Here is a 23,829-nt window from a genome sequence, read left to right on the forward strand (position 1 = left end):
ACAATAACAATCCCACGACTCTTGTAGCTTTTAGACCTCTCTCTTGAATGGTTCAGATTTATTTTTCAAGGTAATTTTCTGCCTGTGAAACATCTGCCAACATACTTTCTGACTATGTGCAGAAAGCAGGAAGGTGTCTCATTTTGTCTGAGTTTTGTTGTTGTTATTGCTTGTGTCTTTCTTTGTTTGGTGGTGCTAATGTTGGGTTCAAACACAGGGCCTTGCACATGTGAGGTAAGTGCTCTACCACAGAGCTACATTCTCAGTCCCTCACTTTGGTTTTTAACAACACAGGCTTTTAAAATACAGAAACCAGGGATTCCTGCTCAAATTACCTTTTGGTCAGACTGACTAGTTACCCAAACTTGCGGGAGGAAGCTACGGGGACCAGGGTTGTGACTCACTGATAGAGTGCTTGCCTCACATGCATGAGGCACTGGGTTCAATGCCTGGCACCACATTAAATAAATAAATAAATAAAATAAAGATATCGTGTTCAAAACTAGAACTAAAAAAATTTAAAAAAGAACCTACAGGAACTGAGCATAACACATTCCCCAGACAGCTGCAAGCCATCTTTGGAGGGCGGGGGACTAAGAAATGGGAGACAACTCAAGAGCTAGAAACAAAACAGACAACCATGTTTATTTTATTTATATCTGTTTGTTTGTAAATTCGTTTGTTTGTTTGTTTTCTACGGTACCAGGGATTGAACCCAGGGGCCCTTAATCATTTAGCTACATCTCCAGTAATTTTTATTTTTCATTTAGCGACAGGGTCTCACTAAGTTGCTTAGGGACTCACTAAGTTGCTGAGACTGGCTTTGAACTTGTGATCCTCCTATCTCACTTCCAGAGTCACTGGAATTACAGGTGTGTGCCATTGTGTCAGACAGACAACCATGTTTGAAAAGAATCCATCACTGTAAAATGATTAAATGAAACAGGTATAATAAGCAGTTTCTGGTTTTTGCCTGGATTTGAGACATTTGACCTCTTAATCCCCTGCTTCTGGAATCCTCTCTAGATGGCACCATTCCATCATCAGCCTTCATCATTCAGTTACCTGAGAGCCAGTAGCCTTTGTCTGTCTTCATCCTTCTTATTATGATTTTCTGCCATAAAACAAACCAACAAACAGAAGAGCTAGTCATAAGTTAAATAGGTCGCATTTCACACACTGGAAACATGAGGTCTGTGTGATCAGAGACATAACATGCTATATGTTTGTTGAGAGCACTCAGAAAATTATTCCAGGAAGCCTCAGGTTGTATCTTTTGAGCAGTAGCCTGGCAGACTTCTCTGAGCAGGGGTGCTCCTGACAGGATAAACTATCATTAGGACATTCACAAAAAGTTAAAAATGTGATTTTTTCACCAGCTTACAGGATACTTGCCCAGCTCTTGAACTTCTCCAGCCATGACCTTTATTCTCTGCACAAGGCTGGTTGCTAGACCATGGTTGTGAGTACCATTACTGCCATCATAAAGAACCTAGCCCACTCTCAGAGGAGAGGTCAAATGACCCTATTCTACCTCCACTCCAAAATCAGGGGACTCTCCAGGTTCAGCCTGTCTCTGCTATGCTTCTGATGTTTTCATGGGTGATTCAACCAAAACCCCTATATCCAATTAGAATATCTTTCAGAAATAAAGATGAATTCTTTTCACACTCATCAAGATAAAGTAAACCAGCTACCTCTTACTGATTAAAGACTAAGGACTCAAGAAAGAATGTCATGCAGGGCACAGGGGCCCACGCCTGTAGTCCCAGCAGCTCAGGAGGCTGAGGCAGGAGGATGGCGAGTTCAAAGCCAGCCTCAGCAATGGCAAGGCACTAAGCAACTCAGTGAGACCCTGTCTCTAAATAAAATACAAAATAGGGCTGGGATGTGGCTCAGTGGTTGAGTGCCCCTGAGTTCAATTCCCAGAACAAAAAAAAAGAAAGAAAGAAAACAAAAAAGAACACTACAAGTGTTTACCTGGGTTCTCTAAAAAGGAAATAATAGCAGGTAGGTTAAAGATCATGCTCAAAACTAAAATAATCTACATTGGGAAAAACTTTGCATTCTCTCCTGCTCCTTTGGGGGTCTGGGAGGAACTCATCTTCAGAGCCTGTAGCCAGGTACCAGTGGTGGGCCTGCGGCAAGGCTCTCTGGCAGCTTGCTTCCTTGGGTCAGTTGCTCACAGAGTCTTTGTCCATCATAGCTGGTGACGCCGGTGCTCCCGAGGACACTCTCAAAAGGTCTGACTGCATTTTTCACGTGCTGAGCAAAAAGATAGCAGACGCTTCTCCCTTCCTGTATTTTCTGCCGTAAATAGGTCAGTTCTTGGGCCTGAGCCTGAAATAGGCGATCAGATTTCCTAAGGTGGAAAAAAAGAGTGAACTGTAGGAGTGAACGACGTGAATGGTAGTTACAGGAGCAGAGATGTCTCTGAGGATGCCCCCAGGAACTTGCCAAACTGAATTCCTGTGCAAGCTGTCTGACTTGCCTGAGGCAAATGGAACAAAGAAGTATCCTTGGGTTTGTGGAGTTTTACTAACTTGGTTTTTTTAAAATGCCTCTTTAGGAGGGCTGGGGTTGTGGCTCAGTGGTAGAGCACTTGCCTAGCATGTGAGGCACTGAGTTTGATTCTCAACACTGCATATAAATAAAAGAATAAAATAAAGGTCCATCAACATCTAAAATATATATATATATATATTTTTAAATGCCCCTTTAGTTCCTCACTTCAACCCAAGTCCATTTCCTTATAATATACGCCGAGCATTATGCAGTGAGTGACCAAATAAGCCAGGGATAGAAATGTTGGACAAGTATATCTGGAGTTAATTGAAAGATGAAAAGAAAAATCAGTGTAAAGGTCAAAAAGGACAGCATTCTTTTGAAGGACCTGAAGATAAATATAATCAGGAGTAAATAAAGTTCTCACTCTATGGGAGATTTTGTTTTTTAGTTATTATATACATATTTCTTATGGGTTCCAATGTAGAATGTGAGCTCTGTGAAGCTACAGTGACACATCTTACCCAACTTACAGCCCCCAGTAAGTAGCATTTACACATATAAGTAGTTGTTCAGTTAATGCTTAGACTCGTGTAATCATAAAACTGGATTAACATTTACAGTCACCTGGCCAATCTGACGCCTGAATCTCCTCCAAACTTTCCTACCAAGTACAGATTGTTATCCAAATTATTCGCTTTGCTTTGTTAGGGGAAGTGACCTATGCCTGCTTTGGATCAAAGATCTCTATGTTAGTAGGTTTTACACATTTAAACTTCTAGGATTTCATTTTAACAAAAGGTCAACAGAAATTTTGGAACATCACAATCTATCCTATGTTTGAAATCTTCCAAGGAGGGGCAGTGCTGGTCTGGAGCCAATTAATAATGCCTTTTCCAGATAACAACCACTCAGTTCTCTGTCCAGTAGTCCTAACAGTTAATACTATGATACTTAAAATTAAAGTGGGAAGGAGAAACACTTTTGCATGGAAAGTCACTTCGGAAAGCTTGAAAATATCTCTCATAGAAAAAGCCCATTGGCCGGGTGCTGTGGTGCGTGCCTATAATCTCAATGGCTCAGAAGGCTAAGGCAGGAAGATTGCAAGTTCAAAGTCAACCTCAGCAACTTAGTAAGGCCCTAAGCAATTTAGTGTGACCCTATCTCAAAATAAAAAATAAAAAAGGGGTCAGGGTTGTGGCTCAGTGGCAGAGCACTTGCCTAGCATGTGTGAGGCACTGGGTTCAATCTCTGGCACCACATAAAAATAAATAAATAAATAAAAGTATTGTGTCCATCTACAACTAAAAAGAAAAAAAATTTAAAAATGGATGGGGATGTGGCTCAGGGGTTGAGCACCCCTGGGTTCAACCCCTGGTACTAAAAAGAAAAAAGAAAAAGTTCATTAATGACAAATCCACACCTATAAAAATAGAGCAAGTATAATGATTATAGTAGAACCATGTGTCAGAGATGGTTCTATTCAGTATTTAATCTTTACAACCCTCTGAGTTAGATCCTCAATATTTTCGCTTTGCAGATGAGCTAGCTGAGGGAACTGACCTGCAGGAAAATTAGGTAAATTTGCTCAAGGACACAAAGCTAGAAGCCAATACTTATCACTCCAACCCTGGCCTCTGTCTCCACTTGATTCATATGTTATTAATGGAGAACCCTGGAGACCTCAGTAGACAGCAGCCCCATTGATTGTCTTTGTCTAGTTCTGTGCCTATCCTATGCATTTCTGCCCTTCTGCTTGCACAAATTCACTTTTTATTCTACCAGCCCGGGCAGCTGTATTCATGATCTTCATACAGGTACCTCCTTACCCAAGACTTGCACCTCGTCTCAACTCCTCTGCCACACCGCCCTCTTCAGACTGCAGCTCCTCCTCCAGCACAGACTTAATGAGTTCTTGGTACTCCTCACACTCTGGGAAGACAGACAAGCTTGTCTCAGTGGGAACCGAACATACTGCTGTGGTCACTGCCTCTGGGGGAGAAGGCAAGGTCCACTGTCAGAACAAAAGTAACCCCTGCACCCAGCTCTACAGAGATTTTCACATCTTTACTCTTCAATCTTCAACTATACTCCTTATTTTAGAGGTAAGGGAAGAAGTTCATGGGCAGATAAAATTACCTGGCAAGGTGATTCAATTGGTATTTGGCAGAGTCAGAATTCACATTTCCTGAGGTCTGACCATGATTACCAAACCTTTGGCCTCTTACACTAAGCTGGGGCATGAAATAGTGATTTCCTGTGTATTTGGGAAGACACCAAGAACTGCAAGACTAATGATCCCAAAGTGTTTCAAAGATTTAAAAATGTATCTGGGTTGGAGTTGTGGCTCAGTGGTAAAGTGCTTGCCTAGCATGTACCGATACGTTATTTATTATTAATAAAAGTCCACGTTTACACTAGGTTTTGTTCTTGGTATTATAAAACAAGTGAGATTCAAAACCAGAAAGCATTATTACACAAGAGTACCTGTTCTTTGAAGGTTTCTTGCTTGTTTTTGCTGAAACAGGGTCCCAGTATGTTGCCCAGGTGGTCGTCTCAAGCTCCTGTTTCCCACTGCAGCTGTACCATAAGCATCAGGCGCACCACCCCGAGCACATGCTTTTAATCACTGCTTTACATTAATTTGATATAAAGTCCTAAGTAACATGTTTCTTCTTCAGCTTCAAAAATGTGTGTCTTGAAGTTGTGTTATGGTTGTGATAAATGATGTTTAAAACAACAACAACAGCAACTCAGTATTTCCACAATCCGGAGCTCATCTTTTTACTTCTTTAACAAGTGGGCTTTAAGTTTTACTTGTGTGTCTACGACAATAAGTTGGATAGTTTTTTTTTTTTTTTTTTGGTCCTGGAGATTGAACCCAGGCATGCTTAACCACTGAGCCACATCCCCAGCCCTTCTTTATCTTTAATTTTGAAACCGGGTTTCACTAAGTTGCTTAGGGCCTTGCTAAATGGCTGAGACTGGCCTTGAACTTGTGGTCTTCCAGCCTCAGACTCCAGAGTCACTGTGATTACAGGCAGGTGCCACTGTGCCTGACTAGTTAGAAAAATTTACCCCTCCTCCTTGATTTATTGAAAAAAATCACAGAAATTTGAAGGCAAAATCCATTTCAAAGTTGGCAGGATCCTCTTCTGATATCTGAATTCCACTCATGCCCATTTTCCCATGTGGTTCTCCATCACTGCAGGTTCCTTCTTCCTCCTCGTTGTCAACAGACAGGGGTTCCATTGGACTTCCATGTGTGACAGCTGGCTGTGGACAGGGGTTCCACTGGACTTCCATGTGTGACAGCTGGCTGTGGACAGGGGTTCCACTGGACTTCCATGTGTGACAGCTGGCTGTGGACAGGGGTTCCACTGGACTTCCATGTGTGACAGCTGGCTGTGGACTCTGTACTGGACTCATCTGGGACTGAGACTGGTGGTCTCCACTTGGTCTTAGTCTCATTTTGGCCAAGTGTCTCATACATAATCCAGAACCTAGAGGTCCACCTGGACTTGCTTTTTGTCTACAAAGTTCATATTCACTCAGGAAGAGATAGAAAGAATGTGATGAATGTCTTCCTGGAGCTTAGGTGGGAACGGAATCTTGTTAAGGCGTCAAGACTTCCCTATTTGTCTGCTATTAATATTCTCATCTGTAAACATTTGTGAGTCAGTTGGGAACCGACAGCTTTCAGCTCCTTTAAGGCAGTTAGGATACACTATTACTTCTTTCTCCCCAGCATAATGCCTTACAAATAGGTGTTCAGAAACAGCTTGAACTGAATCCTGAGATTTCAGCCAAAAGTGGTGACACATGTTTCTGAGAAAAAACAATTTAGCACCTTTAACAAGATTTTAGTCTCTATTTCTCCCTACTCTCTTCCTACAAACTTTATTTCTTTGTTTTTCAGTTCTTTCAACCTCTGCAAACTGAGGGCAAAGACCCACTTCTACCTTTCTAGGAGCACAGCCAGGATGAAATTTATTTTGATGAAGGATAGAAAAGAAAAAAGTTTTGTGGGAAGCCGTTCTCACACATGATTGAGCTACTTCCCTGGCTGGGTGTGAGGTGCTCAGACCAGCTGTGTCTGAGCTTTCCCCACCCTTCCCAGATGCGAGGGCCTGTCCTTGTGGGGGTAAGACTGACCACTGACCTGCAAACCAATCACTGACCCTGACCTTGGAATGCTGTCCCCCTCAACCTTCATTGGATGGAATTTCCCCTGAATTTTTTGTTCCCCAATAAAAGCTCACTCTCTGGTGTGCTTCCTCCTCTCTCCTGCTGGTCTCTTGTGTAAACCTCGCTGACCTTCAGGTGGCTAGAGGCAGGAGCTAGGAGGAGCCGTCTCTGAGCTGGGCAAGAAAAAGGTAATTTGAGAGTTATGTGTCTTTAATTTGATCTCACTAGTTAGTTTATGGCAGAAGTGGCGCCCAAGAGGGGACATATTAGATTAAATAGGTTGGGTGTGAGCGCACTATAGAAATAAGGAATTGGTGACATTTAGGGGTCACAAAAGTACCAGGAGGTACTGAAGCGACGAGACGTTAAATTATTAATAATGGGAAATTCGACTTCTACTGATAAGGACATGTACTTGACTATTTTAGAAACGATAATTAATCAGAAAGGAAGGCAAATAAAAAAGACTCAGTTGTTACAATTCTTAAAGGTTGTAGGTGAATTTTGCCCTTGGTTTTGTGACCAAGATTCGCCAAATTTACATACTTGGGACAAATTAGGAAGGAAATTACATAAAATCTGCCTTTCTAATGAATTACCTGGAAATTTTGATAACATTCAAAGAGTATGGACTGCTTTAGAAATTTGTCTTTTTGATTACATGGGCCATAGTCCATGGCCCCCTGAATATCTGTTGAAGGGTATTCAGAGAGCCATTAAGTCTATTCAAATGGAAAACCTGTCTGAGGCTAAGGTAATCTCCCTTCCCTTAAGCCCAATGAAGACAAAAGCTCTCGGGGCTAAACCGAAAGTGAGAAATGTAAGCTTGCCTGAAGTGAGTCAGGGTAACTTGGAGGAAGATCATAGAGACAAAGATCATAGAAAGGAAGCCTCCGGAGGTATAGATAGTTCTCTTCCCGGAGGGATAGAAAGTAATCCTCCTGGAGAGGAAAATCCAGAAGAAATTCCTAGAGAGGTAAAGAGCCCTTCTCCACCACGTGGCTTACAAGCCCAATTTCAAAATGGCGACAGTGAAAATTCAGCTGAGGAGTCGCAGTCTGAGGGAGAGGAATCAGACATTGAAATCCAGGACTTGCGGGGACATTTTAACAGGCTGCCTTTAACACCGCCTGCCCAGGCTATTAGAATTCGGCCATTGTCTGCTAAAAGGACAAAATTTAACAGGTACTCTGAATTAACATCGACTTTTCTTACCCCGTTCCAGCGAGGTATTAAGAAGGCACAGGAAGCGGGGGAGGACATTAGCGAATTTCAACTTTTCCCAGGTTTTGAGCAGATTGAACAGGATCAGCGGGTTCGAGTCCACGCGGTAATTCCTTTTAAGACTATCAAGGAATTAAAGAGCGCTTGTGAGGTTTATGGTCCAAATTCACCTTTTGTGCAAAATTTGCTGGAGACTATTGCTTCACAACCGCTCCCACCGAGTGACTGGGTTTCATTAGCTAGAGCTTGCCTGAGTGGCGGGGATTTCTTGCTTTGGAAGTCCTACTGGTCTGATTTTTGTGCTAAACAAGCAGAAAGGAATAGGAGACAGAATCTCCAGACACCAGTGGAAATGCTTTTAGGAACGGGGGAATTTACCGATTTGAAAAGACAGTTAAATTATGAATTTGCAGTATATGATCAGATAACTGCTTGTGCCAAACGTGCCTGGAAACAGATAGTTTCCAAAGACCAATCTAATTTAGTTCTAACTAAGGTTAGACAAGGTGCTAGTGAACCTTATTCTGATTTTGTAGCAAGACTGTATCAGACAGCCAACCGTTCCATAAGAGACCCAGGCGCTTGTGAATTCATTGTTAAACAATTGGCATTTAAAAATGCAAATAAATATTGTCAGGATGTTCTCAGACCCCATAGAAAAAAAGGGACAGTTTCTGAGTTTATCCGTTTGTGTTCTGAGATCGATTCAACTCATCTACAAATAGTAACGTTAGCTGCTGCATTAAAACAAACTTTGCAGCCACAGGAATTGGCCCGAAAACCCCGCGGGAGGTGCTATCTCTGCGGGAAACGTGGTCATTTCGCGCGAGAATGCCATTTTAAGTCCAGGGCTCCCTCTGCTGTTGATAGTAAATATTACAGGGCTCAGCCCCACGTGGTGGATCAAGATGGCGCTGATCAGCCCGCCTTCTTGTCCTCATTTCCTCCTGGCAGGAAAAAAAATAAAACTTCCAATCAGCCCTTCCCCTGCCCTTCCCCGGTCCCACCAAAGAAATGGGGAATTGGAGGAGGGGTCGCACAATTTGACGTCACTGGCAATGACCATGGCAGGCTGCCATTTCTACCGGAATATAAATCACAGATAGTTTCCTTACGACCCTCAATGACAATTGAATTAAATCCTGAATCAGGGCCAAAACAAATCCCTACTGGGATTTTTGGGCCACTCCCTGAAAAAAGTATAGGTTTAATTTTGGGACGTAATAATTTAAAAGAGGCCATCGAGGTAATACCTGGAGTAATAGATTCTAATTTTGAAGGACAATTAAATGTTGCTGTAAGGTCCAATTATGCCCTACGGCTTACTCCAAAAGATACATTTGCCCAATTAATTTTATTACCTTGTGATTCAGATGAACACCCTCAAGTAAATTCAGTTTCCAAACCGCCAGACAGAATGTACTGGTCTCAATTAGTGCGACAGGAGAGCCCTTTACTGGAATTTAAAATTAATTATAAAAAAATCAAAGGAATTCTAGATACTGGGACAGACATTTCTATTTTTTCTAGTAAATTCTGGCCTAGGAATTGGCCCTTACATGTAGCACCAGCTAACCTAGAGGGAATTGGACAAATTTCACAGCCTGCTCAAAGTGCAAATTATCTCCGTTGGGAGGATTCTGATGGGAACAGTGGAGTTTTTAAACCTTATGTGTTAGAGTCCTTACCAGCAAACCTATGGGGAAGGGATATTTTAGCTAAAATGGGATTGTTATTAGTAACTCCAAATTCTATAAGATCAATTGAGGAAGTTAAGCAGGGTTTTTTTTCCCCGGAGATGATAAGAAAACCTTTCAGGGAGAGTATCTGCTTGAAAACCAGTCTCCGCAACAGAGATTAGTAAATACTCCAAAACAAAATTTTTATTAGGGGCCCTTAGTGTTTCCCCGATCCAAAAGACAGCTGAAAAGATCACCTGGCCCACAGAGGAGCCTATATGGATTTCTCAGTGGACCATCTCAGGGAAAAAACTTAAAGTAATTCATAGGTTAGTTGAGGAACAACTTCAGGCTGGTCATATAGAGCCAACACTTAGTCCTTGGAACACCCCCATTTTTGTTATTAAGAAAAAAATCAGGGGCTGGGATTGTGGCTCAGTGGTAGAGTGCTCGTTTAGCATGCATGAGGCACTGGGTTCAATCCTCAGCACCACATAAATGTAAAATAAAGATATTGTGTCCACCTAAAAAACTAAAAAATAAATAAAAAAAAAGAAAAAAATCAGGTAATTGGAGATTACTACAGGATTTAAGGGCGATAAATCATGCAATTCAGCCTATCGGATCCTTACAGCCAGGACTTCCTTCCCCCACAGCCATCCCTTTAAACTATAGCTTGATGGTAATAGATTTAAAATATTGCTTTTTCTCTATAAGGTTACATCCTGGAGATTGTGAAAAATTTGCCTTCACTGTCCCAGCAATTAATTTAAAAAAACCTGTTAAAAGATATTGCTGGAAAGTACTCCTCCAGGGAATGTGTGACAGTCCTACCTTATGCCAGAAATATGTAGATCAGGCGATAGCTCCTATAAGAAATAGCTTTCCTGAATCGTATATTATTCATTTTATGGATGATATATTATTGGCTCATGCTAATCCACATGTACTTTCCGAAATTTTTACTCAGTAAGAGGCTTCACTTACAGCAATGGGTTTATGCATTGCTCCTCAAAAAATACAAAAGATGCCTCCTTTTCAATATTTAGGTCAGATAATTCAAAGACGTACAATCCGTCCACAAAATCTTCAGATAAAGGTTAAGAAGTTACATACCCTTAATGATTTTCAAAAGCTATTAGGAGATATTAATTGGCTGAGGCCATCCTTAAAACTAACTACTTCTGATTTGAGTCCTTTATTTCAGATATTACAAGAGAATCCTTCCCCAACATCTCCACGTCAGCTAACAATAGAGGCTAGAACAGCTTTTAAAAAGGTTGAAAGTGCAATTAGAAATGCACAACTTACTAGAGTTGATCCTAAAGAAATAGTGTATTTATTAATATTTCCAACTGAGCATACCCCAACAGGAGCCATATGGCAAAGATTGGGAGTTATTGAGTGGATTTATTTAGCCCACTCCCCTCAAAAAACATTGATTCCTTTTCATGACTATTGCTCAATTAGTAATTAAAGGTAGAGTGAGAGGTTTACAATTAATTGGATCTGAGCCTGATATCATAATTATTCCATTTTCTGTTCAACAAAACAATTGGCTTTTTCAAACTTCTAGAGCTTATGACAGATAGCTTTTGCTGATTTTCCTGGCCAGATAGATAGTCATTACCCTTGTGATAAAATTATTCAATTTGCATCATTAACACCGCTTATTTTTCCAAAGATTGTACGTGCCCAGCCCATAGATGGAGCCCTATCTGTGTTCACTGATGGTTCAAGCTCAGGTAAAGCAGGTTTTTATAGTTGTGTTCACACAGAGGTAATGCAAACTTCATATACTTCTGCCCAAAAAGCGGAACTTCAAGCCCTCATTTGTGCCTTAAATTACCTTACAAATGAGCCTATTAACATTTATTCTGACAGCTTATATGCAGTCGAAGTTACCAAAAATATTGAAACTTCAGTTATTGGGATATACTTCATCACAAGAGTTATTTAAATCATTTCATAATTTACAAAAGGCAGTACAAATGCGAAAATACCCATGTTTCATACGGGCTCACACTAATCTTCCAGGACTTTTAGCTTCAGGTAATGACAAGATTGATAAATTAGTAGCTGTTTGTCAACAGATGTCTCCATATGATTGTGTACAAGCTTCCCATTCCTTACATCATCAAAATGCTTCTAGCTTATGTAAAAAATTTAATATTACCAGAGAACAAGCTCGTCAAATTGTAAGTCACTGCCCTAAGTATGTCATTCATTCTCCATCTTTGCCATCAGGGGTAAATCCCCGTGGATTAAAACCAAATCAAAATATGGCAAATGGATGTAACTCATATTCCTCAATTTGGTAAATAATGTTTAGTTGATGCACATTCCAGATTTATTTTTGCCACAGTACGTACAAAAGAAAATACTCAACATGTAATTTCTCATTGCCCAGCAGCCTTTGCTGTGTTAAGGTGCCCTTTATAGATTGAAACAGATAATGCACCAGCTTATGTAAGCTCTTCTTTTCAACAATTTTGCCAAGAGTTTCAAATTAATCATAAAACAGGAATGTCTTATAACCCCCAAGGTCAAGCCATTGTGGAACGAGCTCATTTATCTATTAAGCTTCAATTAAAAAAGTTAAAAGGGCAGAATAGGCTTATGACTCCCCAAAATAGCCTCAACCATGCCTTGTTCATTTTAAATTTTTTAAACTGTGACACAGAAGGTCACACTGCAGCTGACAGACATATGTCTCCTGCAGTAACAGGCCCTTTAGGCAGAGTTTTGTGGAAAGATTTACAGACTGGTCAATGGAAAGGCCCAGACCCAGTGATTATGTGGGGCAGAGGTTATGCTTGTATTTTTCCAGAAGGGGCTTTTCGTCCTATCTGGGTGCCTGAACGTGCAATCAGACATGGAAGAGATAGAACCGAGGTTCAAGCGACTGAAGATCGACCCGGAGAAGCCCCCACTCAAAAGGAAGAGATATCGGAAAAAGACAAAGAGAAACCAGATTGACCCAGCCGAAAAGCTGATTTCATGGGAAGACGTGAAGAAGCTAACAACACAGGCTTCCCGAATAATTCGACTCCTAGGAAAAAACAAGACCCCAGTGATGATGGTAGCTACCGTGATTGCCCTGCTGGGCTGTCAGGTAAAGGGGGGCCAAGCAGACACTTACTGGACATATTTCCCAGATCCACCCCTGGTACACCCAGCTGTGTGGACTGGAGAATCTATTCCAGTGTTTACTAATGACTCATTCATGATGGGAGGATTTACAGATACTCATATTACTCCCAATCATGTGACTAGATTTAATTATTCTGGCTACAGTGCCCAATTACCTTTGTGTTGGTCCCACGATAAACATGCTGGCTGTCTGAAAGTATCATTCGAGGAAAAGACAGCGATTGGTAGACCTAGACTGACTAGTCATACTATTTATGGAGACTTAAAACCTTATACTAGATCAGTAATTAAGATGGGACTTTCCCATAACAGTCATTTCTGCAAAACCTCCATGGATACCCCACTGTCCCAATAGTTCTGCAATTGAGATTGGCACCTTTCCTAGATGGATAGATTGTGTAAATACCTTTCCTGTACAACATAAGGTGTCTAAAGATAGTGGGTATATTTTAGACTGGTCTCCAAAGATTGATAAGAGACAATTACGAAGAAATTCTGCTATGACACCTGCAGGATTTGTTAGTAATATTTTAACTTATAGTGAAGGTGGTATTCAAAAAGATGTTTGGCATTTAATTGCTACCTCAGAATTCTTATATTTTACAGACAAGCCTTTACCAAAATTTTGGCAAGAACTGTAAGGAGGAATCTTGCTATGGCTTACGAGCCTGTGTCCAATCTCCTTACGTTTTAATTATTGGAAATGTAAAAGTTAAATGGATAGATGAAAGATATGTTGTTACATGTAACAAATGTAACCTAACCAATTGTATTACTAGGTATAATAGAGGAAAAGGAGTGCTAATATTTCAGAGCCATGGTACGCTGATGCTGGTTTTCAAGTCTTACAGTAAATCCATGCCCAGCTAGCGAGACCTAAATGTGCTATTGGAATTATAATTGTTGGTGTTTTAGCGCTGTTTCTTTTATTGCATCCAGTGTTACTGCCTCAATAATCTTTATCTCAAAATATTCAACATGCAAAATTTCTTAATTTAGCCCAAAATACTTCCAAGGCTCTGCATAATCAAGTAAATATTGATGAAAGGATTGAGACTAAGTTAAACGCCTTAGAGGCGACTGTTATAGACATAGGTAATGAACTTTCGGTTTTAAAGTTTAAGGAAAGGCTTAAATGCCACGCAAATTATAAATATGTGTGTGTTACAGCTGCCAAGTACAATGCTTCTCTCTGGGATTGGGAGAAGGTTAAGAACCATTTGTTAGGTATTTGGCAAAATAATAATAATAGCTTGGATCTTTTGGAACTTCACCACCATATCCCAGAAATTCAAAATAATAGAGCTGATTTTTCAGATCCTTCTTCTTTGGCTAACCAAATATTGAAGGAGTTAAATGGATTTAACCCTGGAAATATTCTTAAACACTCAGCCTGGTACATTATTGGATTGTTCTCTTTGCTGTTAATTCTCTTTTGTGTTGTAATTATAGGATGGTGAGTCTTCGGAGCAAAAGTGCTTTCTTACTGTATCGAGAGAGTAAATCATCGCCTGATTTTTTTAAAAGAAAAAAGGAGGGATATGTGGGAAGCCGTTCTCGCACGTGATTGAGCTATCTTCCTGGCTGGGTGTGAGGCGCTCAGACAAGCAAGCTGTGTTAGAGTGTGGGAAGCCATTCTCGCACGTGATTGGGCAACTCCCAGATTGGGTGTGAGGCGCTCTGGCTAAACTGTGTCGGAGCTTTCCCGACCCTCTCCTGGTGCGAGAGCCTGTCCGTGTGGGGGGGGTGACTGACCACTGACCCTGACCTTGGAATGCTGTCCCCCTCGACCTTCATTGGATGGAATTTTCCCCTGAATTTTTTGTTCCCCAATAAAAGCTCACTTTCTGGCATGGTCTCTCTCTCTTGCTGGTCTGTTGTGTAAACCTTACTACCCCCTCAGGTGGCTAGAGGCAAGAGCTGGGGGAAGCTGTCTCTGAGCTGGGCAAGAAAAAGGTAATTTGAGAGTTATGTGTCTTTAATTTGATCTCACTAGTTAATTTCTATGTTTCGAACCTCCAGTATGAAGCTAGCGTGCTGGTCGCGTGGCAGAAAATTTGAAGAATATTTAACTTCTGATGTACATTTATCACTTTGGTGACCATGCCCCAGTAGGACTTACCATATTTCTGCAGGTGGTTGGCCAGAGAGAAAGCCATAGCTTTGGAAGTGAGGTATTTCTCTCTGAGATCTTGCAATTTCTGTTTGCTTTCTTCCAGCTGAGAGAGCAAGTACTGGTTAGATTCCAGAATGCTCATTTCTTTCCTTGGACCAGAAAGAGTAGCGGGAGATACTGCCATGCTAAAGTTTGTGGTAGAAGTAGAACCAGAACCTGGGGATAAGAGATCCAAACAAATAATAAATTTAAAATAAGTGATCATGGTGATGATTGTACTACTTGGTAAACTATTAAAAATCACCCAACTATACAAATATAATGGATGAAGTCTATGGTATATAAATTATAAAAAAGAGTTCTTTATTGTGATTAAAATTTAGTTTCCTTACATTAAAAAAAAAAAAAGAATCAAAACAAGTATAAAGAATGCAGACTTGAGCTGGGCATGGTGCTGCACGCCTGTAATCTCAGCAGCTTGGGAGGCTGAGGCAGGAGGATCATGTGTTCAAAGCCAGCCTCAGCAAAAGCGAGGCACCAACAACTCAGTGTGACTCTGCCTCTAAATAAACAAGGCTGGGAGTGTACCTCAGTGGTAAAGCACCCCTGAATTCAAATCCCCAGTACCACCACACAAAAAAAGCAGATTCGATCATAACTTACTTTTGGAATAAACTTTGTCAGCATACCACAACCCTTCAAATCCTTAGCCACAAAAATAAAGCCCAAGATGCCCAGACTCAGAGCCTAAGTCAGCCTGTGGCTCAGTCCCCCACAGGAGGGAGGCCCCTGTGCCAGACCTGGAGTTGGATAACAGAATCAGAAGGTGGAGGATGTCGGGGAATCTCAGCAACTCCCGCCTCTGGCTGCCTAGTCCACAGTGACACACAAGGCCACTAGTGAAGCTGTGCCCTCCACAGCACTTCTCAGTGTCTGTGTGACAATCCTAAAGGCCATCTCTGTCTAAAAGTCAAACATACATTCATTTTTTAATTTTTGCAAGTGCATAGAAAACACAAAGGAATCAGTATTTTCCCCAATTCTTAAGTTATATTGAGGACTGTCATGACATCATTTTTTTCCTTAAAATATTTAAAAATTTTAGATAATATGGTATTCTCTGATTCCTCTCAAGATTTTTTCATACTATTGTAATATTATAAGAAAAAATCCTGAGTATGGTATTCTCTACATGTGAATGGTGTGTGAGGACTTGGGTTCTGTCTTCAGGTTCTTCTTGCTGTGCCCAATGTTAGGCTGGCTCCATTTCCTCCACTAAGGAAACACGTTGGCTTTTCATTAACTTGAAGATAGGTTTCAGGCCTCTGCCTCCCGATCCCATCCTCCTCTTCTGTGTGGGGTTTTGGTTTTTAATCTCTATATGCCAAATGTGTGCTTGCCACTTTCATTCTGCCTCCCCAGGATCTCTTCAAATCTGTCACGTTTGATTTCACAGAATCTTTTTTTCCAGATCAGATCTTGACGTAGTTTATGTATATCTCAAATACATTAGTGACCACCTTATTTCAATTGAAACTATTCTTTGGAGCAGTTTTTATGCAACAGTGATTAGTAGTTTCAGGTCAACCAATGCTGTTGAGCTGAGGATATATTCTCAGAGCATGGTAAAAATCAAGATTGTGAGTCTGTGGTGGGAGATTCTTCTGAGAAGAATCAGAAGAATACCATATTACCTAAAATTTTTAAATATTTCTGTGGTAAGAAGTTACCACAGAATTCCTGTGCAAGGGGGTTTAGTGGCAAAGAAGTTGAGGTTACAAATATCGGCACAGGTGGGAGAAAGTGATCCCTGACATACCTCATTTCCTTCATATCAATTCCTCCCCAGTGGTGAGAGAGACTCCTCTCGCATGTGTGTCTCTTCACTCCTGCTGCCCGGCTCTCTAGGCAGGTGGCCCACACGTGCAGGACCGTGGACACGCCCATCTGTACCACTCAACAGTCATGACAAGTGAAGGAAACTGCCCAACCCTCATGCCAGCCTGCAAATACACCAGGTTTTTGAGAGTCTCAAAAGCTTTAGATGATATCAGTATTTTTAAATGTTGTATTCTACTGGTGTCTATTTGGCCATGTTATTTTAAACATTTGATTTCCTTGTTGATCTTTTGCCTAGTTTTTCTACCCCTTATTAGAAATATGGTATTGAAATCTGTAACTGTTATTGTTGAATTTTCTACTTCTCCCTTCAATTGCATCAGATTTTGCTTTCTGTATTTTGGGGGTTTTGTTAGATGCATATGTGTTTGTAATTGTTATATCTTCCTGGTAGGTTAAGCCTTTTATAATTATGAAATATCCTTCTTTGTCTCTGGTACGACTTGTTATTTAAGATCTGTTGTTTTGTCTTGAGGTAGTATAACGTTAGCTTTCCTACTGTATAATTATGTAGGGTTATATGCCAAAAGGAATTTTGCAGATGTGATTAAATTGGCCTTAAAATGGGGAGGTTATCCAGGTGAACTTAATTCATCATGAGGCCTTTAAATATGGGTCTAGAGCACATAGAACTAGAATGTCAGAAAGATCCCAAGCCAGTGATCAGCGGGGAAGGAGCTCTTAACTGCTGACTTTGAAGGTGGTGAGAGCCACAGTCAAAGAATTAAAGTTTTTTACAATTAGTGCTACCTCAAAATATAAGTTTTTTTCTTTAAAGGTACATGGATTGAACCTAAAGTCACTCTATCACTGAGCTACATCCCCAGCCCTTTTTATTTTTTGAGACAGGGTTTTTGCTACATTGACAAAGCTGGACTCAAATTTGCAATCCTGCTGCCTCAGCCTCCAGAGTCGGTGGGATTATAGGCATGTGCCACCATGCCTAGCAAGTTTCTCAAAAAATATTTTTAGTTGTCAATAGACCTTTATTTTATTAATATGTGATGCTGAGAACCAAACCCAGTGCCCTAGACATGCAGGCAAGCACTCTACCACTGAGCCACAACCTGAACCCTAAGCTAACAGTTTTTAAAAATTTATCTACAGTGGGGTACGGTGATGAACACCTGTGATCCCAGCAACTTGGCAGGCTGAGGCAGGAAGATGGAAAGTTCAAGACCAACTTTGGCAAATTAGGGAGACCCTAAGCAATTTAGGGAGAACCTGTCTCAAAATTTAATAAATTATATTTGCTTTATATTTGCCCCCTACTGTCTGTCTAGAATGGAAGTCACAACCACCAGCACTTTGCCCTGCCTCCTGTCCTCTCTGGATGTGCCATGCCTTTCTGGAGCCCGATGGCACTGCTGCTGAGGGCACTGATAGGTCAAGAGCCTCAGTCCCCCACCCACATTCACCCAGGCTCCGACCTCTACCCTGCTGGGAGTCCAGAGGGCCTCAGTTCTATCACCACAGACTTTGCTCTTTTCTGGTCCCATAAGGCCAGGACCTCTAGGACTTTTACTACTGTTGGTGTATTTCTATTTTCCGTGTATCTGGAGAACTCTCTGAAGTCTCAGTTTCTTCACCCCCCTGCATAGTAAGAAGTTACCAGACGACCTGTACAAAGCCCAGTACACAATCAGGACCAAATGATAATTTGCCTGAATCAGTCAGAGATATTGGCAAATGTGGTGAGGGTATTTTTCCTAAGGTTCCACACTACAGAAATATACTAGAACTTACTTTTTACCAATACACAACCCGGAGCAGTGGTTGTACACCTCAGGCAAAACACTGATCCCTCCAAGACCACAACATGGTTTCTAAAGCCAACAATTTCTCTACTGCTTAGAAATATTCCTTTTTTTTTTTTTTTTTTTTTCTGGTGCTGGAGATTGAACTCAGGGGCATTTTATTTATCTATTTTATTTAGAGACAGGGTCTCACTGAGGTACTAATTAGCAAGCCTCACCATGCTGAGGCTGGCTTTGAACTCTCAATCCTCCTGTCTCAGCCCCACCTCAACCAGCTGCTTAGACAAATTCTCGAGTATCATTTATCTTAAAACCACTATCAAGTCTGCATAATTTGCTTCTGGTGACTATATTTCTGTGGAGACCTGAGTTACCTTACTCATAAATAATCCAGCAGAAGTAGCAAAAAGATTACTGTCCTAGTCTTGCATGTACCACAAAGACTCTCATGGACACTCTGTAGAGGCATTGATGAACCATGCATAGCAAGTGACAATCACATACATTAGCCAGAAATCAAAACTTGGTCCTCCACATGAAACTACAGAGTCTACCATCAAACTACCAAAGCCCAGAATCCGTGCCTGTGTAGCATGAGGGACGACCACATCGGACCTGAGGACTTTGTTTTCCAGATGCCTTCAAAGACTTGTACCCCCTCCTGGAACCACCATTTAGACTTGGTGACACCATATTGAGAGTGGCATATTGTGCTCTCTTCATAGGAAACCATGTTTTTCATAAGAGGTATTTGTAGTTTTATGGAAAGTATTGGCAGATATCAATTCATAAAACATAGACACTCAAACTGAGAGGATTCTATCAAGAAGATCGTTTACGGCAGTTAGTTCTGTCACAGTGCTGCAGGACATGGGGCCTTCCAGGAAACGGAGGCAGCACAAAGGTCTCCCTTTCAAACCCTGATTCTTGTGATCAAGTTGGAAAGATTTCAGACATTTACCTCAGAGTAACCTGCGTGTGTTCTTTTTTCAATATTTATATTCATTGTACCGGGGATTGAACCCAGGGGCTTAAACACTGTGCAACATCCCCAGCCTTTTTATTTATTTTTGTTTTTTTATTTTGAGATAGCATCTCCAAAGGCTGGCTTTTTGGTTTTTTAAACTGTGGTATGTTCTTTATTTACTTTTTTTTTAACTTTATTTTTTGTAATGCTGAGGATTAAACCAGGGCCTTATGCATGTCGGGCAAGTGCTCTTCCTCTGAGCTACACCCCAGGTTGGCTTTCAACTTGCAATCCTCCTGCCACAGCCGACCAGGTCGCTGGGATATAGGCTTGTGCAACCTGTCTGGCCAGGGATAGGAAAGGGAAAAGGGGATGATCTCAAGGAAGAAAGAGAGGAGAGGGACAGTATACCTCTCTTATATTCCAAGTTTACTGGGATCTCAGGTTTCCAAAGAGTCCTGCCCAAGTTCACCTCTTGACTTTTGACTAACAGCAGGATGACATCAGACTTTTAAGTCCCCACTGCCATGACAACTCTAAGTCACTTCGGCCTATGCTAACTGATTCTAATTGGAATCTGATCATTACAGATTTTGTGGTTAGGAGGAATTATCTTTATTTCCCTGAGTTCTGGGGTCTGGTCTGCGTAAGAGTCACAGAAGTCCCCTACTTGGGGTTACTCGTGTTCTTATTGGCATTTCATGACCTGCATTTCTCCTGCAGATAATAGATAGTTTGCTAAGGAATGTAACATATCTTGTAGACTTAAGCCAAGCAGGGCTGCAGATAAATTGCGTTTTAAAAGTCAAAATATGTGGGGGTCAGCACAATGGGCCCTTTACAAAGTTATTCTATAAATTTTATAGAATAAAACATTTTTATGGGCCCAATTTGTAGAAATATTATTAGCCTTGTGTTTCCACCATTCACATCTGTCTGTCTCCTATTGAGAGAAGAGATGTCTCTGAGGGACTGGACTAGAGGTGGAGTTGGGCAGAGTTACACAATTTCATGCCGGTTTTCCCTGTGCGTTGCCCTCATTTTACTTTAGCATACCCGGGCACAGCCAAGGGCACGGGCTAGGCTGTGACGATTCGTGGGCCTTTCTTCATTCAGGGCTTCATGGGCACTTCCTTTTGCGATTCAGTATCTCTCCCTTTATTCCCAGATTCCTATCTCTGTTCCAGGAATGCTAGCCAATCCCATAAATTGGCTAGGAAAAGTATATTATTGTATCTTGGAGAACAGTTTCCATAGTTTTTTCTTTTACACCCTTGAGTCTTTGAAACTTGTGGAACCCAGGCAGGATAGAAGAAATTTTAAAATAGGTAGAAGGAAGACACAAGAGAAGGGCGTGGAGATAGAGTTTTGATCTGAGGCTCGGCATACACTGTCACTCCCCAAACCAGTCTCCCTCCTGGACTGTCACTCCCAAATTTCTAGGAAATCTTTAAATCTTTTTATTTAATTTTTGTTTTTAGTTGTTGACAGACCTTTATTTAATTAATTTATTTATATGTGGTTCTGAGAATTGAATACAGTGCCTCACACATGCTAGGCAAGTGCTCCACCACAACCCCAGCCCTTAAATCTTAAAGTTACCATAAATTCACCCACTTATGAAAATTACCTTGTGCACTATTAATTAGACCATCAATAAATATATTAAGCAAAGAGAAGTATTACATTTTTAGAAGCCTATAATTTGGGGGGCTTTCCAAGATTATATGCTGATCAGATGGAGACCACACCAGCCTAAGGATTCTGAGAAGGAGGAGCTGATACCCTCTTCACATACCTTCCAAGTCCATGGCCTACCAAGTTTAAGAGTTGAGAATCCCAAAAGCAATCTCACTCTCAAGATGGCCCATATTCTTCCTGGAATGTGTATTCTTTGCTTTCCTAAACAAATCTCTGTACCTTTACTGACACAGCTTAAATTCTTTTCCATCATGTTTATCAAAAACCCATTTGTCCCTAGTAGTGTGCCCTTTCTCTGAGAACTCCTTGGGACTCTATTCTGGGGATATAATCAGTATACTCATGTAGGCAGGATAAAGTAGAATGTGTTCCTACTTGTCAAAAGAGACATGGAGGAGATCTATTTTCAGAATTTTGGAAGCATCATCTTTCAGTGCAAATTTTACTGATAGACTCAATTGCAGGGCTGGGGCTATGATTCAACAATAGAGTTCTTGTCTAGCATGAACAAGCCCTGGGTTCATCCCTAGCACTGCCAAAAAACTACAACAACAATAACAAATCTTTCAAAATATTAACTTTCCTGATATGAAAATTAGCCCTAAGATGTCTGCTTTTACAAGTTGACACCACTAGGTAAGCAGTAAAACAATGTGGGTTCTTCTGCCCCCGAAACATCTGCGTAACAATGAAATTATCTTCAGAGACAAAACTCTCCTAACAGACCAAGATATTTAGCATCTCTGATGCTTGAAAGTCAACTTGGCTGGATATAACTCTCCAGGTCATCTTGATTTGGGGTTGGGATGGGAGGGAGGCTTGTAGACCTTATCCTAGCTATTAATCAGGTTTTCTAAAAAAAAAAAAAAAAAAAAAAAAAAAAAAAATCAGGTTTTCTTATGTAAACTACTAATACTTTCTCCAAGTTTGCACCTCCCTTGTAACTCAAAGTGTTATTGTTTTCTCAAAGAAAGTAGCTAATTATAACCAGACCACAAAAATGTGTTCCCAACCAAGATTTTGTACAATTTTCTATCTCAAAATTATCTCTTACTCATTTCTAGCACTTAAATATTTTAATCCACATTTATTTTGCTTAGTATTTATTGTTTTACTTCAAATAACAACAAGCCAAATACTAAATGTCTCAAGCCAAAAAAAGAAATTTATTGTCAGGAAAATTGTTCTAGGTATGTAAATAAGTAAGAGAGATTTCTGGGTGTTCTAGTTGTGAAGTGTTGGGTATTGTTTCTTGAAAAGGAACAGATAATAAATATCATGTGCCTAGATGCAAAATCAAGTATATTACATGGGTACATACAATGGGTAAGAAAATAAATGTCCATATGTTTTATTGATGAAGTACAAAATTATTAATAATTGAGCACAACCTTTTGCAGGGTGAATGTCCTTTGCATTGGGAGTCCTGACCTGCTCTGCTTGCGTTGGATCTCTGGTAGGATCCTTACTTTCCTCTCCACAGGCTACTTGCTCTATTTTCTCCAAAAGTGGGGAGACCTAGCACTCTGCCAAGCTGTGAACTGCCAAGACCTCAAGTCCCAGAGCGAGACCCCTGTTAGAGTCTGTAAACAAGTCAAAATAACACCTGGCATTTTGCCAGGGGAATGTTAGAGTTCCTAAACAAGTCTGGATGGTGCCTGGCAAAATGCCAGAGGGAGTGGTTTGAGAAGTAACAAAAACAAGCCATTAAGTGTGGAGATTCCTTATTGGTTGACTGATGTATCTAGTTTATGCTAATTAGATAAGCTGTGTGGAATGTATAAATACTGCTCCTGTCTTGCAATAAAGGGCTCCTACTCCTGCTGTATCAACGTACACAAGTTATTCGTCACCCCCGGTTATTTTGCTGCAGCCAGCCGGACTGTGGCAGACCCCCAACATCCTCAGAGTAATATAGGAAGAGTAATATAGTAATGTAGGACTCAGGGTAATATAGGAACAGAGAGAGCATTTCTCTCTCAAAGAAAGAGAAACCCGAACAATGAAGTCCTCAGGCCTCTGAACTAAATACCAGTTCTGTCCTCTGCAGACTGCTGCATCTAGTTTTTGCTCTTGTCTTTAGTATTGCCATCCCAGGCCCTCCACAAGGCCCTATCACTGAGCTACAACCCTAGTCTCTGGTTTTACTTACCTTGGATGGATGGCAATTTCCTTGTGCTCAGGCTACATTCTCCTTGAGACCAGGCTTTCTCAAACACCACACTTCCAATTTGTCGGAGGGGGGGGGGGGAATGGTGTTTCCTCCTTGATAAATTAGAGACTTTGATCTACAGAATCTTTCTCTTTCTTGGTCTCTGAATGTTGTCAAACTGCTCTCCTGATAAAGGCGAGGTGGTGGATTCAACTCCCGGCTCCCGGCTGGCTCACACCTGCGCGTTGGACACCCTCAGTCCAGGGATCTGGGTCTGCACGGCCGTTGAGACTTTTCTTTCGTTCCGAGCGTCAAAACCATCCTCTGCGGACGTCTCTTGGAGGAACAGGATCAGGACTAGGTCCTCTGGCGCGGCCCCTCTTGCCTGGTCAGGGACACTTCAGCCCTTCCCTGTCATCTGCAGAGAAGCCCAGGGGGCGTTTATTCACTGTGCCTGGAGCTCACGAGGCCCGGGGGCGCGGGGTCGG

The 23,829-nt window shown here is 41.2% G+C and overlaps 2 protein-coding genes across 9 annotated transcripts; one reads left to right on the top strand and one right to left on the bottom strand.

The window, feature by feature from the left end:
• Window positions 1-2,106: 2,106 nt before the first annotated feature.
• Window positions 2,107-15,049, bottom strand: LOC124077270 (neuroblastoma breakpoint family member 6-like protein). Its single transcript, XM_046421480.1, has 3 exons — window positions 14,872-15,049; window positions 4,335-4,437; window positions 2,107-2,362 (listed from the first exon to the last, which is right to left on the bottom strand). The coding sequence occupies exons 1-3, from the start codon at window positions 15,047-15,049 to the stop codon at window positions 2,107-2,109; spliced, it is 537 nt and encodes a 178-aa protein (XP_046277436.1).
• On the top strand, window positions 6,782-14,607 carry LOC131423309 (uncharacterized). 8 transcript variants are annotated; one of them, XR_009224684.1, is made up of 5 exons: window positions 6,810-6,881; window positions 7,919-8,023; window positions 11,281-11,341; window positions 12,427-12,711; window positions 14,202-14,607. XR_009224684.1 is itself a non-coding variant. In XM_058572003.1 (4 exons), the coding sequence occupies exons 2-4, from the start codon at window positions 11,303-11,305 to the stop codon at window positions 14,250-14,252; spliced, it is 375 nt and encodes a 124-aa protein (XP_058427986.1). In that variant the 5' UTR covers window positions 6,782-6,881; window positions 11,281-11,302; the 3' UTR covers window positions 14,253-14,607. The 8 variants fall into 8 exon arrangements, 3 of the variants coding, with proteins under 3 accessions (XP_058427986.1, XP_058427987.1, XP_058427985.1); XM_058572003.1 differs by lacking the exon at window positions 7,919-8,023 and having other exon boundaries at window positions 6,782-6,881; XM_058572004.1 differs by lacking the exon at window positions 7,919-8,023 and having other exon boundaries at window positions 6,782-6,881; window positions 12,427-12,678.
• Window positions 15,050-23,829: the final 8,780 nt, after the last annotated feature.

Source organism: Marmota monax, unplaced genomic scaffold, assembly GCF_021218885.2.
Source record: "Marmota monax isolate L192 unplaced genomic scaffold, Marmota_monax_Labrador192_F-V1.1 WCK01_AAM20220418_F8-fsc00108, whole genome shotgun sequence".
Lineage (NCBI taxonomy): Eukaryota > Metazoa > Chordata > Mammalia > Rodentia > Sciuridae > Marmota > Marmota monax.